The 13743-nt window shown below is 34.9% G+C and overlaps 1 protein-coding gene, 1 non-coding gene and 2 pseudogenes across 2 annotated transcripts; 2 read left to right on the plus strand and 2 right to left on the minus strand.

Moving 5' to 3' along the window:
* Window positions 1-433: 433 nt before the first annotated feature.
* Window positions 434-1518, minus strand: LOC112014174 (uncharacterized). The gene is made up of 2 exons (XM_024046559.2): window positions 977-1518; window positions 434-727 (listed from the first exon to the last, which is right to left on the minus strand). Exons 1-2 carry the CDS (start codon window positions 1235-1237, stop codon window positions 611-613), a joined length of 378 nt encoding a protein of 125 aa, XP_023902327.2. The 5' UTR covers window positions 1238-1518; the 3' UTR covers window positions 434-610.
* A 2171-nt stretch (window positions 1519-3689) lies between these two features.
* On the plus strand, window positions 3690-5156 carry LOC112014176 (cell division cycle 20.2, cofactor of APC complex-like; annotated as a pseudogene).
* A 1714-nt stretch (window positions 5157-6870) lies between these two features.
* TRNAA-UGC (transfer RNA alanine (anticodon UGC)) lies at window positions 6871-6943 on the plus strand. Its single transcript has one exon. It is a non-coding gene; the product is annotated as a tRNA-Ala (tRNA).
* Window positions 6944-8800: 1857 nt separating this feature from the next.
* LOC112014179 (IQ domain-containing protein IQM6-like) lies at window positions 8801-12966 on the minus strand (annotated as a pseudogene).
* Between the last annotated feature and the right edge of the window lie 777 nt (window positions 12967-13743).

Consider the following 13743-nt stretch of genomic DNA (forward strand, 5'->3'; position numbering starts at 1 on the left):
TAGAGTATTTTTGGTACTGAGATCTTCAAGAGAAAGTATTTTTGCGTTTAGTTTTTTCTTTCCTAAGTGGGATATATATATATATATATATATATACACATCACTCTTCGACTCACACACGGAGACGGAGAGACTCTCACTCTCTGTTTTGTGATCACCGACTCAGAGGAATACTTTCATCCCACGCAACCCCAACTAGCCGTTACTATTTCAATCTCTTTATTTAGTTTCCATTCTCCTCTCCAACTACAAGAATTTAATTTAATTTCATTCGAGCATAGAAAAGGATTTCTTCTATACACAGTAAAACTCTAGTAAAATTAAATTCTTTCAATAATTTACACGGCGAAAGGCATCTATGACATTGTCACGTATATTGGTGCCAAACTGCCACCCTATCCTCCACCATAAAAAGATTAAATTGAGCAATTGATTTCATAATAGGAATAAAAAGGCCTTGAAATATTATGCATTACAAGAATTAATAAAAGTTTTACACTTTTTGAATAACATGATAGTATTGTACGGTGTACCTGCTTGCTGCAAGGGCAATACAGATTTGAATGAATTGACTAAAAAGAAAAACAGAGAGAAATTTCCAATTGAATAATCATCTTGAAGTATTCCCATCTCTCAAATTGTTGGAGAGCTTCACATGGGCCGTGGGATCTTTCTTCTTCTTTTTCTTGAAATGTTTAGAGGCAGCTTTCAACGCCTTAGTCCAAGCCTGTAATGAACAGTGTAAAATATAATAAGAAAAAAGCTTTTTTGATTTTTTGATTTTTTTTAAATCAGATGATGAACCAAAAGTAAATTGCACTCAATAGAGACAAAGTTTTCCTACAATTTTTTTTCTCTCTCAAAAGGGCTTATTAATTTCAGGTTAACTATCTCAAAATTTCGGATTAAAAAAAATATAGAAATAAAGAAAATAAAATAATAGAAATTCTCTAGAAAGAAATAGGAATAGAAATACCTTTGTGGTGTGTGGGAAACAAGTAAAAGTGGGCTTTAGAGGAGTTGGGGAGAACTCAGATGCCTTGGTTTTGTTCTTGTGCATGTGCTTCATCTTCAGAACATTAAGATTAAGATTGATGTTGAGCTTCTTCTTGATGTTGTAAGTGACTTTCTTCAACTTGGTTTTGTTGCTCAACACCATAGCACCACCACCAGATGAGATCTTTCTATTTGTGGGTGTCATGAAATCCAAATCTTCAAAATCAGAATCCAAGTCCATGGCACTGTAAGCCCGAGGGACCAAAGGGGACCATATTGAGCTCTGCGTGTAGTCGAAGTCGAAAGCCGATGACTTGTCAGGAATTTGCAGAGAAGCTCGTTTGACATCAATGGTTCTAAGTAGTACACCACTTTTGTAGTGCCCATAACAAGCCTCTCTGTCTCTTCTTCTTCTTCTTTGGACATAGACATATCTAAGAGAGATCTTGTTCTGAATCTTCTATATAAGATACTCTCTACATAAACTGTTGTGATCTTTTTTGCCTTTTTTTTTTTTTTTTTGCTTTCTGTTTCCTTTGTGGGGTTTGGACCGTTTGGGACTTGTGTTTAAAGTAAACGTGGGGAAGAAAGAACGAAAAGATGTTTTGGAAAGTTACCGTTACATTTTCAATTTTAAATGTGATGTGCCTGCTTTGTCCCTCGTTTCTTAACCTTTTTCTCGATTTTGCCCTCCATTTTGGCCTTTTTCTTATTTTGGTCCATGGAGTGAGTGACATAGGTGTGCCATACCCACAATAAAAAGAATAAAATAAAAAATAAAGCATTTACAATGATTTGCTGCTTGTGAATTTATATTAAATACTTAACAAAAAAAAACAATTTATATTAAATAATACTTGAAATATGTGATGAACTCATGAAAGTCTAATTTCCTAAATAAATAATCTAAATTAAAAAAAATAAAACATTTACAATGATTGGGTGATAGATGATGTTGTCCTTCACTCACTCCTATTTGGACTCTCTATGAGGCATAGGGTGACTAACTCGAGCCCCATATTCAAGGGATAGTAAAATTCCAATTTTACCTCAAGAGAGGTCTTACAAATATCTTGACACAATTTTAGGAAGATATATGAAAGCATAAGCTTATAGGCAAAGTTTCAATAATTTGTTAAAATTTAAAAGTTTTTAAAATGACATCAGGCCTAACCAATAATAATAAGAAGGCCATGTGACCACATGACTTGATATATTAATAAGACCATTGATCACATGACCTGATATATCCATAAGGCGACTTGATTTGATATATCAATGTGATGTTAGGTGGAGATACTCACACTAAATGACAAAATTTGAAAAGTTGAATCAATTTCTTCTAATTTATTTACATCATTCACACTAAACAACAAAGCTTGAAAAGTTGAATTCAACATTTAGTTTCCTTCTCGTTTATTTGATAGCACTCACATTGAGTGGACAAAACAATAAATTTTTATATATTATTAAAAAAATTAAAAATTTAAAAAAAAATTTAAAAAATTTAAAAAAAAAAAAAAAAAAAAAACCTAAAAAAAAAGAAGATAGAAAAACATAGATGAGATATCGGTTCGATACTGATCTACTAGCTAGAATTGCCTATTTTCACCGGTAAGTTTGTTATATAGAATGGTATTATTTGAATGTGTTTTGGTATTGGTGGACTGACTGGTAGGATAATTACTAATTGTATTTGATGATTTAGTACTTTTATTAACTTCCTTAATCAGACCTTCATGGCCAAATATAATTTATGGGTTTGATCTATGTTATTTGTTTGTTATGTTTTTGTAATTGCAAATGGCAACGGCTTTGTCTTTTTGGCCAACAACTCTATTTTTAAGAACCATCTAGTGTTTGAAGCGACGGTGCGAATGGTAGTTTGGGAGGTTTGTGTGATGACAGTGTCTATGTCTTTTGGCTGAAATGGGTAGAGAATTGAAGTAGAGAAAAAGAGAGAAAAATTATTAGTAGAGATAAATTATAAGAAGTAGATTAAAGCTAGTTTTAGGTGTTTATATGTTAATATAACAAAAGTGGAGTTTCTATGTTAATTTAGTTAAAATTGTGTGAATGCTTTAAACCAACAAATGTAATAAATCCCTTAATCACCTTCCTTCTCTTGTACCTTAATTTCCAAACCATTAAAGCCTCAATTCCTCTCTCTCATCCCAACTATTCCCTTTCCTACCCTTAATGGAATGTTCGAGTATTTGGCTATCATTTTAGTAAGTCTCACTAACAAAGAGGTGAGTATCAAGCTCAAAATCTTATTAGAAGTAGAACAAAGTAAGAGGTTTAAGATAATGAGGAAGGTTACTTCAAATAAATAGATGAATAAAAACAAAGTAAACGTGATCACACACAAATATTGAAACCTCATAGCAAAAACAAAGCTCTCAACCTTGGGTGGAAATTTATGCCTTCACCTTTGTCATCTCAATAAAGAAATAACTATCATTTCCGTTGTCTTCATCTTCATCTTCTCTCATGAGCTCATCTTCAACTTGATTCAAGCAATCATGGTGGGGAAAAATCAAACAATCGAAACCAAGCTTGAACGGCTTGATTATGGCAATCGTGAACTTGTCTCCCTCTAAACCGTCTTCTCAATCTATCAAAAACATCCTATCTTCTTGTTTTCTTTTGTTTGATTATGCAGATTTCCGAGATAAAATTAGATGCCCCAGACATAGTGGATGGTTACTATCTCAATTTACTGGATTGGGGGAGCAGCAATGTTCTTACAATTGCTCTTGGAAATACAGTTTATCCCTGGGATGGTTCAAATGGCTCTACTTCAGAACTTGTCACTATTGATGATGAAGATGGCCCTGTCACAAGTGTTAACTGTGCTCCTGATGGCCAGCACATTGCCATTGGCATGAACAATTCTGAAGTACAGTTGTGGGATTCAACAGCTAATCGACAGGTTCCTTGATTCTTCATTTACCCTCTTTATTATTTTAATTCTATTTTATAAATTTTTGCTAATACTTTTTGACTACTGTAAATGTTCTTTCTGGAGCTAAGAACTTTGAGAGGTGGCCATAGATTGAGAGTTGGATAACTGGCATGGAACAATCACATCCTTACCACTGGAGGAATGGATGGTCTGATCATTATCAATGATGTAAGAGTTAGATCACATATTGTCGAAACCTATAGAGGTCACGAGCAAGAGGTTTGCAGGCTTAAATGGTCACCCTCAGGCAGCAAATTGGCAAGTGGAGGCAATGATAATCGCCTATTCATATGGGACAGATCAATGGCATCTCACTTGAAGAGCACACATCTGCAGTGAAAGCTCTTGCTTGGTGTCCTTTCCAGAGCAATTTGCTAGCTTCTGGTGGAGGTGGAGATGATAGGTGCATAAAGTTTTGGAATACTCATACTGGTGCATGCTTGAATTTTGTGGACACTGGCTCTCAGGTGTGTGCTTTATTGTGGAACAAGAATAAGGGAGAGCTGCTTAGTTCTCACGGGTTTTCTCAGAACCAGCTTACTCTTTGGAAATACCCATCAATGGGGAAGATGGCAGAGTTCACTTGTCATGCTTCTAGAGTTCTTTTCATGGCTCAGGTATTATATGAACTCAACATGAAAATTTTTATCTATCTTCATGGATTGACATGTTTTCACCTTAATATAAACCTTTTGCAAGCCCAGATGGTTGCACAGTGGCAACTGCAGCAGCAGATGAAACACTTAAATTCTGGAATGTCTTTGGGCTCCCGCAAGTGGCAAAACCTGCTCCAAAAGCAAATCCTAAGCCCTTATCGCATGTAACTCGTATCAGATAGATGTAAAAGCTCTAAATTGTCTCTGCAAACTCTAATTGGATATTCCCTATGTGCAAAGCTGATAAGGGAGCAGCTGCAGCCGAGAGAATTGCAAGGCAAGGAGATGCTTCAACATCAGGTGATTCAGAGGACTCTCTGGAATCGACAGCTAATGTAATGTCTCTCTACAAACTCTGATTGGATATACGCCATGTGCACACATCAGTTATTTTGGCTGATAAGGGAGCAGGAGATGCAACAGATGACGCAAGGCCAGCTAGCCACGTAATACTAACCGGAATTCAATAATGCAGCTTGAGTATTAACTTATATAATTTCTTCCCCCATAAAACTATAAGGTCAATTCTGTTTTTAGTGTGTGATCTTAAGTTTGATTTCATTGTGCGGGAAGCATTGGCAAGGTTCTATCGATTCAATTGGAATCTCTTCTATGCTTTGTACATTATATATCCTTTCATCTATCAAATTAATCTTTATTTTTCCTGACCTCTTATTAGAAAAAGAGAGAGAGCTTTTGAAAATATCAGAGAATGCTTTTAGATAATGATATATTGTTGTGTGCATTATATGATAAAAAATTTCCTGTAACTAACTGCGTTGCTTGGCAAGCAAAAGTAACATATGTTGTAATCGACAATTCGACACTTTATAGAACTATATAATAATACTTTTGCTCTGAGGATAAGTGTTGGATTAATGCTTGTCAGTTTGCTGGTAAAAGACTACTGCTATAACACTACTCTCTGAGAATATAACAAGTATTACCACCCCACATGCCAATGTGGAAAATTAGGTCATCAGCAACAACAACAGCAACAAAGCCTTACCTTAGCCCCCAAATGCTCACCCAAAAAAAAAAAAAAAAAATTAAAAGAGTTCTATCATCTATGTTAAGTGTAAAATGAGAACACTGTTCGTGTTATGAAGTGGGAGTTTCCCAAATTGGCACTAAAACAAAATGGAGTAGTAACATAAAGTAATTGAATTGGGGTTACTTCATTGAAAGACGCTACGAGATTGGTTGATCAGATATTATGAAACTTAAGTAACTTGAAGGTGGAGGGTGCCACATACTTGTTACCATTCTTTTATGAGTAATGATAGTCATGTACTTCTTATTACACACTTTCACATGACTAAAGTTATGTTTTTAAAACACGATTTTACCATTTTAATTGAAATCTTGTTTTACTTTTACACTCTATTTGGGAGGAGGGAGAAGAATGAAAAAGATTGCAATGAAAAGAATTATTTTGGAATATTCTTTGCATTTCTTTGCTTGAGAGTTCTACCTATAGGCATTTTAAACCCCAAATTTAACAAATAAATAATAATTTTTATCAAATTAAAAATAGGGGGGGGGGGGGGGGGGGGAACTACATGGCTTCTTTCTTGTGAGATGCTCTAAGTCCTAAGTCCTAACTTACTGCTTTCTATATATGAGAACTTTATTAAATTCACTATGTCCCACACACAAGCTCAAAAACTCATTATGCATAACAATATTAAATTCAAATAATGTTACTTAGCAATGGAATGTGAAAACATTTTAATTGTACATGGTGTATGAAATTTATTTATACATTAGAACAAATTTGCATTTCCATCTTTGCCATTATTTTGTATGGTTCAATGTTTAGTACATAATTGCTCTTTAAAAAAAGTATCTTGAACATAATTTTGGAGCTTAAAGGCAAAGAGAATAGTGTTAATTATGTGAATTGTTTTTATATTTTTAAATGAGGGCGAATTTTTCTATATAATGCACGAAGAAAACTTGAAAATAATTGCATAGAACTTAATTTTAACATTTGATTACTAAAATATTAACTAAATGGCTATCATTTTATCACACATGATTATAAATATCAAAATTTAAGTAAAACATTCTTTTAGGACTTTTTTTTCATCTTAAAGTTCAAACATAATAACCAGTAATCAACTCACAAGAATTAATATATCTAATTATTTCATCAAGTAAAAAAATAATCAATGATTTCTTACCTACATACTCATACTAAATTCCACTAATGGTTATAAATTATGTCTACAAAGTTGTCCCATAGCTGGGGATGTAGCTCACATGGTAGAGCGCTCGCTTTGCATGCGAGAGGTACGGGGTTCGATACCCCGCATCTCCCTTTTCTTCCTTTTTTCTATTTTTGTGTGAAACCATTCTTCACATGGAAAGAGTTTGTGGCTTCTTCTCTTGATCTCATGGAGGATTTAAATCTATTCATTATGTTTTCCCCTTTCAAATATATGCTAATGACTCTAGAGATCTAGTTTGGTAACTTCCTTTATCCACTTTTGTTATGTCGATTTTTGTTCAAGTTTTTGACAACATTTCCACCATAAATAATCTAACAAAAATGTGGAAAACAATGGCATAGAAAAGAATCCCTATATCCACTTTTCTACCAAGTATTATATAACAAAATTCAATAATGGATTGTAGTTTTATCCATATTTGCATTAATTGGCCCATATATATGAGTGTAGTTGATGTTTGAGGCAGTGTTACTTGCTCGAGAGGAGGGGAATCTCTGCCTGCAATTTGTCTCTTTACGATTTACACAAAGAAAATGGAGTAGGAACCTTTGAGTTGTTTTCCCCCATGGCGATGCATTAGCACTTCTAGATTTTGGGACAAGTTGGCTTGCTCTAGAACCTAGACCTGAGGCTCAGGAGGATAGTTTCTTATACCTATGTTCTAAATTGTTTTAGTTTTACAGGGTTTTGGTTCCCTTTTTTATTCCTTTTATTTTGTTTCTTTTCCCTCTGTCGATCAAATTCTGAGCCATGTTACACCCTAGGAAATACATGTTAGGAATTTAACCTAATTCTTGAACTTGTGAGAGACGAAAAAGAGAAAGAAATTATTCAAAGAGAAAACAATGACATGACACAAGATGTGGTTTGATAATTTGCCTACGTTTACAAAATTGTTGCATTTTTTACAAGAGTGGCAGGCCATATAATGAACCCTAATCTAAAACTACAAATAAATATTATATACCCCAAAACAACCAGGCCAAACCCTAATCTCATAAAAGTTTTTATTTAAAATTGTCACACTGGGCCAATGTTTGGAAGTTGGATAGAGTTCAGCATGGACAAAGCCATGGTTTGACTTGGCGGGGTTTTTTTTTTTGGTTGGGGGTGGGGGGGGGTTGTGGGGGCAAATTTTTTTTTAATATATTATTATTTATGTGCGTATTAATTTAGCAATTTATTTTATAAAATTACACTTTTGCCTCCTTAATAATATAATTAATTCTTTTAAGAATATTGTTATAGTCACAAATTTTTCTACAACATTTTTACAAACTGTTAAGTTAGCAAATTCTTATTGGTTCGCATTTGGACCTACCACTTACATTATTTTTTACTTACCAATAATCACTCATCACAACAACAATTTGTAAAAAAGATTGTAGCTCTAGCATTTTTCTTATTTTAAAAACCAAATCTAAAACAAAATATACAAGCAAAAAAAAAAAAAAAAAAAAATAGTCCAACAACAAAATTACCAATAGTAAAACTAAACAAAATTAAGCCTAGTCAACTAATTTTACCCAAAACAAACAATACGACCCTATAAACAGCCAGCAGCTGAGTCAAAAGTCGAAGTCACTGCACATAACCAACAGTAAAGCTGTCTCTCCTAACTCTAAGTTCTGGCTCTCTCCTGGAGTTCAGATGTGCATATCTTGTGGGTATGAATGCGTTTGAATATGCTGTCATTTTCCTATTCCTAGGCAATCAACTTCAGCGAATTTTTTCAAAAGTAATATACAAAATGTTACTCTATAAGCACTTTCTTATTTTATTACCCAACAGAAAGGAAATACACTTTGATATCTTAACAGTGATTTTGGCTTTATGATTTCAATATAGGACCTACATACATCATAATTTTTTTTTTTTTTGATTAGTACATACATCATAAAGAATTAAAATGGGTCTCTTCTCTTCTAAGATTGAAGTGCAGCACATCCTGCAGAACCTCTTCAATTCTCATTCCATCCCCACCATAATCTACAAAAATGTGAAAAACAGTGGCATATAAAAGAATGCAAAAAATCCCTATATCCTCTTCTTTTTTCTTCTTTTTTAGTAAGTGCTATATCCTCTTCTCTACCCCAGTATTATATAATAAAATCCATTATGGATTGTGATTTCATCTATATTTATATTTAGTGATATCTATAAAGTTGTTTGAGACAGTGTTACTTGCTCTGGAGCAAGGGAACTTCTGCCTGCAGTTGTCTCTCTAAACAAAGAAAATGGAGTAGTATCCATTGTGCTGAAGCGAGAAAAGCTCCGGGGTGATGCATTAGCACTTCTAGATTTTGGGGACAAGTTGGATTGCTCCAGAACCCGGGCCTGAAGCTCAGAAGGATAGTCTCTCATGCAACCAATTCGTGGCCCCGCACCAGTTGCCCATTTACTGGATAATTGTTTACCCAACTGATATGACTTCATTCCTTTATGTGAATCTATCCTTTGCAGGATTTTTTCTTTTGGAATTGGCTGCTCATCATCTTCTTCTTGATATCCATCAAACAAGTTCATTTTCGGAACCATGAAATCTTCTTCAGATGAAAGTGATTCTTCTGCTGTTTCATATCCATCTCCTGAAGACAAATTTGAGGGTCAGTGTGGCAACTTGGTCTAAGTTTTTCACTCGTAAAACTGTCAAATTCATCATGTTGGTTTGGTATTTTAAGCCTGTTCATTTTTGGGTATATATCTCCTGACAATCTTGGCATGAATGGTGTGGGATGTTCTGCAGCTTTAGAATCCTGGTCTCTGGAATCAGTGCACTCTTTAGCTGACAAATTTTCACTAATTGATTCAGTATCCTGAGATAAAACTGCTTCTGTTGAATTGCTCCGAAGGCAAATGTCACTGCCCTTTTTATAAGTAAAGGGCTTCTTCTTGTACTTCTTCACCTGGGCATTTCTGTTGCATAAAAAGAGTGGTGCATTAGTGACTTGCCTTCATGGTGAATCAATCCGATATGAACAAAGGCAAATAAAGTCCATGTGTGCAATGACAAAGCAGAAGGTTTTTGGCTAGACATAAAACTGCATATCTTCCATGATATGTCAATTGTCATCACTATTTGCATTTCCAATATTTGCAGAAAGATGGATTTATATCTGTTGTGGCCAGCCACAAAAATAAGATTGTACAGGGTGAACTTTAAAAAACTATGAGAACAAAGTTTGCATGCTCTACCTTTACATTAGTGAGATCTACGTTGTGTTCCTTAAGGAACAACATGAGTTCCTGAAAATTTCTTCTGTCGGTCGATAATGCCCACTGTGAGGCCAAACTGCCAAATTGAGTTGACAGAAATCGTGTTAGTACATCAAAACAATTTCATATGAAGTAAAAGAAACCAATTAATAAAGCCAGTTCTTAAAATCCCCAATTTTTTTCTTTTATACCTTCAAGATGCCATCTTCCGCTACTAATCTTCCAACAGACAATGTGGCTCCACCTGCCAAGAAACTTGAATGTTGAAATGTGCCCTTGTTCTTCAGCCCAACGTATAAGGTCTTGGATGTACCAAGGACAAAGATCCACTTAGCATCTTTGGGTCCTCCTTCTGTATGAAGGTCTTCACCACTCTGCTTGTAGACAAGTTTCCCATCTTGCACCACAACTTCATAAGCCTTCCTTTCTGCCTGCAAAATGAAGCATTTATCAGTAATACAAATTCTAACTCTACTTTCTAGGGACCATAAGGGGACATGGGGCTCACCGGACCAAAATATTTAATGCATTGCTGCCAAAGCTACGAAGGAGGACATCTCTCTTCTTTTCCTTCTCCCACGTTGAGCCTGTTATTTTCAAAATTCAAATGTCAAGGCTGAAAATAAATCTCATTGGAAAGCAAAAGTCAATCTGAAGGATTTGCTTTCGGTAACAATTAATCCTACCAGTAGAAAAAGGGCTGTTTACTCTCACAGTGGAGCCATTTCACATAATAAAATTGAAGATTATGGCCATAGCGATGGCGGGGCTGTTTAGGAGATTAACAAAATTGAAAACAGGCCACAAATAAAAATAGTAGTTTTGTCCAAAGATTTACTTTAAGCATGAGACTTACTGCCTCAAGCCAATGTTGTAAAGCAGGTTTCTTAGCATTTCCAACGTTACATAAGCCTTTTCCCACCTGCCAAAAAAAATCAGCAGTTTAGAACCATATATAACTGAGCAATATTTTTTAACCATGCACCAAATTGTTTAAAACTTACCTTAGCAGCTCTAGTTCTTGCCCTTGACCAGCGTGAAACAGCTATCTCTGGTTTACCGATGTCAAATAATGATATAGAGCTTCACTTCAGTTCTGCAAAATCTAGCAATTTCCACCTATAAAGTGAATTGCAAGAAGCTTTTATATTGTTTGGACAGATGGAAACAACACCATTTCATTTTGTTTTAGTTAACATTTGAAATGGAAGGGGTTAGTTCACTTTTCTAAAATCATTCTTGTAAAGAAAGATTACACAGCATGCATGAGTGTAAAGGAATGCGCATAAAAACTTATACAAACCAGCTTTGTTCCACAAGAACTGCACAATCTGCCAGCCGCCTCCTTGTTCGGAAACTCTTGCACACTTTCTGCAACTTCAATGCAGCCTTGTTGCTATTGTTCTTTGGCTCCAACAATGGTGACTGGTGATTTTTCTCAGATAAGCTATCTGATTTTGCCAATTGGTCATCAACATCTCTAGTCTCAGAGCTCACACATCTTCCAAACACATCATTTTCCATTTCTGCAGTAGGAGTTTTGAATGAGAACACAGTCTCTAACTCCCTCCCTTTAAAGCTAAGCAATCCTTCCAATATCATCTTTCTTGAACCATATGATTTCAACTTAGTGGAATCTGAATCGCGGATGTTGAAACCGACTGATCGCAATATGTTCCTCACTACTGAACTAACTGATCTTACAAGTATAGCTTCATGGCTACTAAACAAATCATCAAGGTCGGCAAGTGGGCTAGAAAAGGCTATTAAGAATTTGACGAAGGGAAGCATGGAAGAATATGTTTATTTAATACTATGAATGCCTTATAGTTAGAGAAAGTTATGCCATTTGATTACGTTAATTCAGAATTACAATATAACAGTCTCCACTTGAAAAACTAAATTTAAACCCGTACGTGATTAACAGTGCAGAATTATCAGATATAAAGGACAAACACATCGGTTAAACCAACCCACACATTATATTCTACCACAGTCATGATAAACCAAATCAGTTAAAGAAATAAATAATAACGAAGTAGAAAACCAAAGGAGAACCTCTTCAATGGAAAACTACTCCGAGGACATAAACAAAGCCATAGAAAATTCACTATTAAAGGAACAATTACAAATAGTCACAACTCAAAACTTTTGTACCCTAGACCATCTTTGCAGCCTCAGCAAATGCTCCACTTGCTTTCCTACGGCAGTATACCTCTGGAATCCTTCTATAGCGATTTCCCCCACAAATTCCCCGTCCACAGAAATCAAAACCCTCTAGCACTCCAAGGAACCTCCCTGAAAGTTTGGAACAGTGAACTTCACTGGAAAGTTAGCTATGTGGTTTCAATCTTTCAAACACTCTTTTCGAATCAAAAGGTGATTGGGCAAATAAAATATATTTTTCTATGAAGGACAAGGCATGGATTCTTGATGATCTTGATTACAACATGGGGATGCAAAAGCAAGGGAAAATATCCTGAACAAAATAAATCAAAAGAGAGAGGACATATCTTTTTTGGCTCAAGTGGGCTCTCTTTGTGGTTCAAAGAAGCAAGAACAAATGGCTGAATGCCTACTAGACTTATTGGCTGGGCAAGTCATGCATGTAAGATTGTGCATGGTTTGCTCAGCATGCTGAAGAAAATATGTAGCAGCATCTGACATGCTCGCTTGAGCAGCCTTATATTCTCGCTTGATTGGCCTTATGCTCTCACTCGAGCAAGATTCTTCATACAGCACATCACAAGCAGTTTCAGGACTCAGTTCTTTCTTCAAAATTTGACAAAGGATTACAACCTTTACTTACATTTCATTATTGACAGATATTTGCCAATCTAAATCAAACAACACTTAATAAACCCTCGCTAATTGTGTACAACAAAAGTTTCTTCTATATAAAAAATTTCCGAATTCTAACGGAGTGGTTCATTTCAAAGATCAATGACATTTCTGAATAGATCTAGATTAAAAAGCATGACAAATAAAATTATAGTGTTATTTATGATTTTTATTTCCTTCAAACGTTTTTAAAATTATAGCTTATTGGCAAAAAAAAAAAAAAATACAACCACAATATCAGCCAACCAAAACAAAAGCTAATTCGTAAAGCAAGTGATTTCCAAGTTATAAAAAGCTGAGTTCCAAATTCCACACCTTGACAAAAAAGGAATATTAATCTCTCCAAACAGAACCCACATAAACCCCCATTAGGACATAATTTTGACATCTGTAAACAAGCCAAACAAACTGATTGGGTATAAACAATCCCACAAAGCCAAAGAAGAAACCAAGTATCTAAACTTAACATGAAGAGCTAAAAATACTCCATCACAACAGAAAGCACAATCAATAATATTATATATTAAAAAAAAAAAAAATCAAATATTGGGGAACCTTGTGCTTGGATTGAATTGCTCCTCCACACACAGTACCAAATTGGCATCTGAAACCACATTGCCCGTTGCTATTACCAAATTGACATACTCCACCATCACCACCAAACAATAATTTTGAAACCCGTCATCCCCCATTCCCGCCAACACCAACCTTTCGCAACTCTCTCTCTCGCTCTCTTCTCTGGTGTATTGTAATTGAAGTAAAAATAAATAAAATTAATATTTGTATTAAAAAAAAAAAAAAAAAAAAAAAAAGGGGCACGAGGAGTAATAAA

This window comes from Quercus suber, unplaced genomic scaffold (assembly GCF_002906115.3).
Source record: "Quercus suber isolate HL8 unplaced genomic scaffold, Cork oak 2.0 scaffold_45, whole genome shotgun sequence".
NCBI classification, from domain to species: domain Eukaryota; kingdom Viridiplantae; phylum Streptophyta; class Magnoliopsida; order Fagales; family Fagaceae; genus Quercus; species Quercus suber.

Excerpts from the sequence above, each read along its gene's own strand:
- LOC112014174 (XM_024046559.2), bottom strand. The coding sequence starts at position 1,237 with ATGGACTTGGATTCTGATTTTGAAGATTTGGATTTCATGACACCCACA. Across the intron at positions 728-976 it reads GTTTCCCACACACCACAAAG|GCTTGGACTAAGGCGTTGAA; the intron begins GTATTTCTATTC and ends TGTTCATTACAG.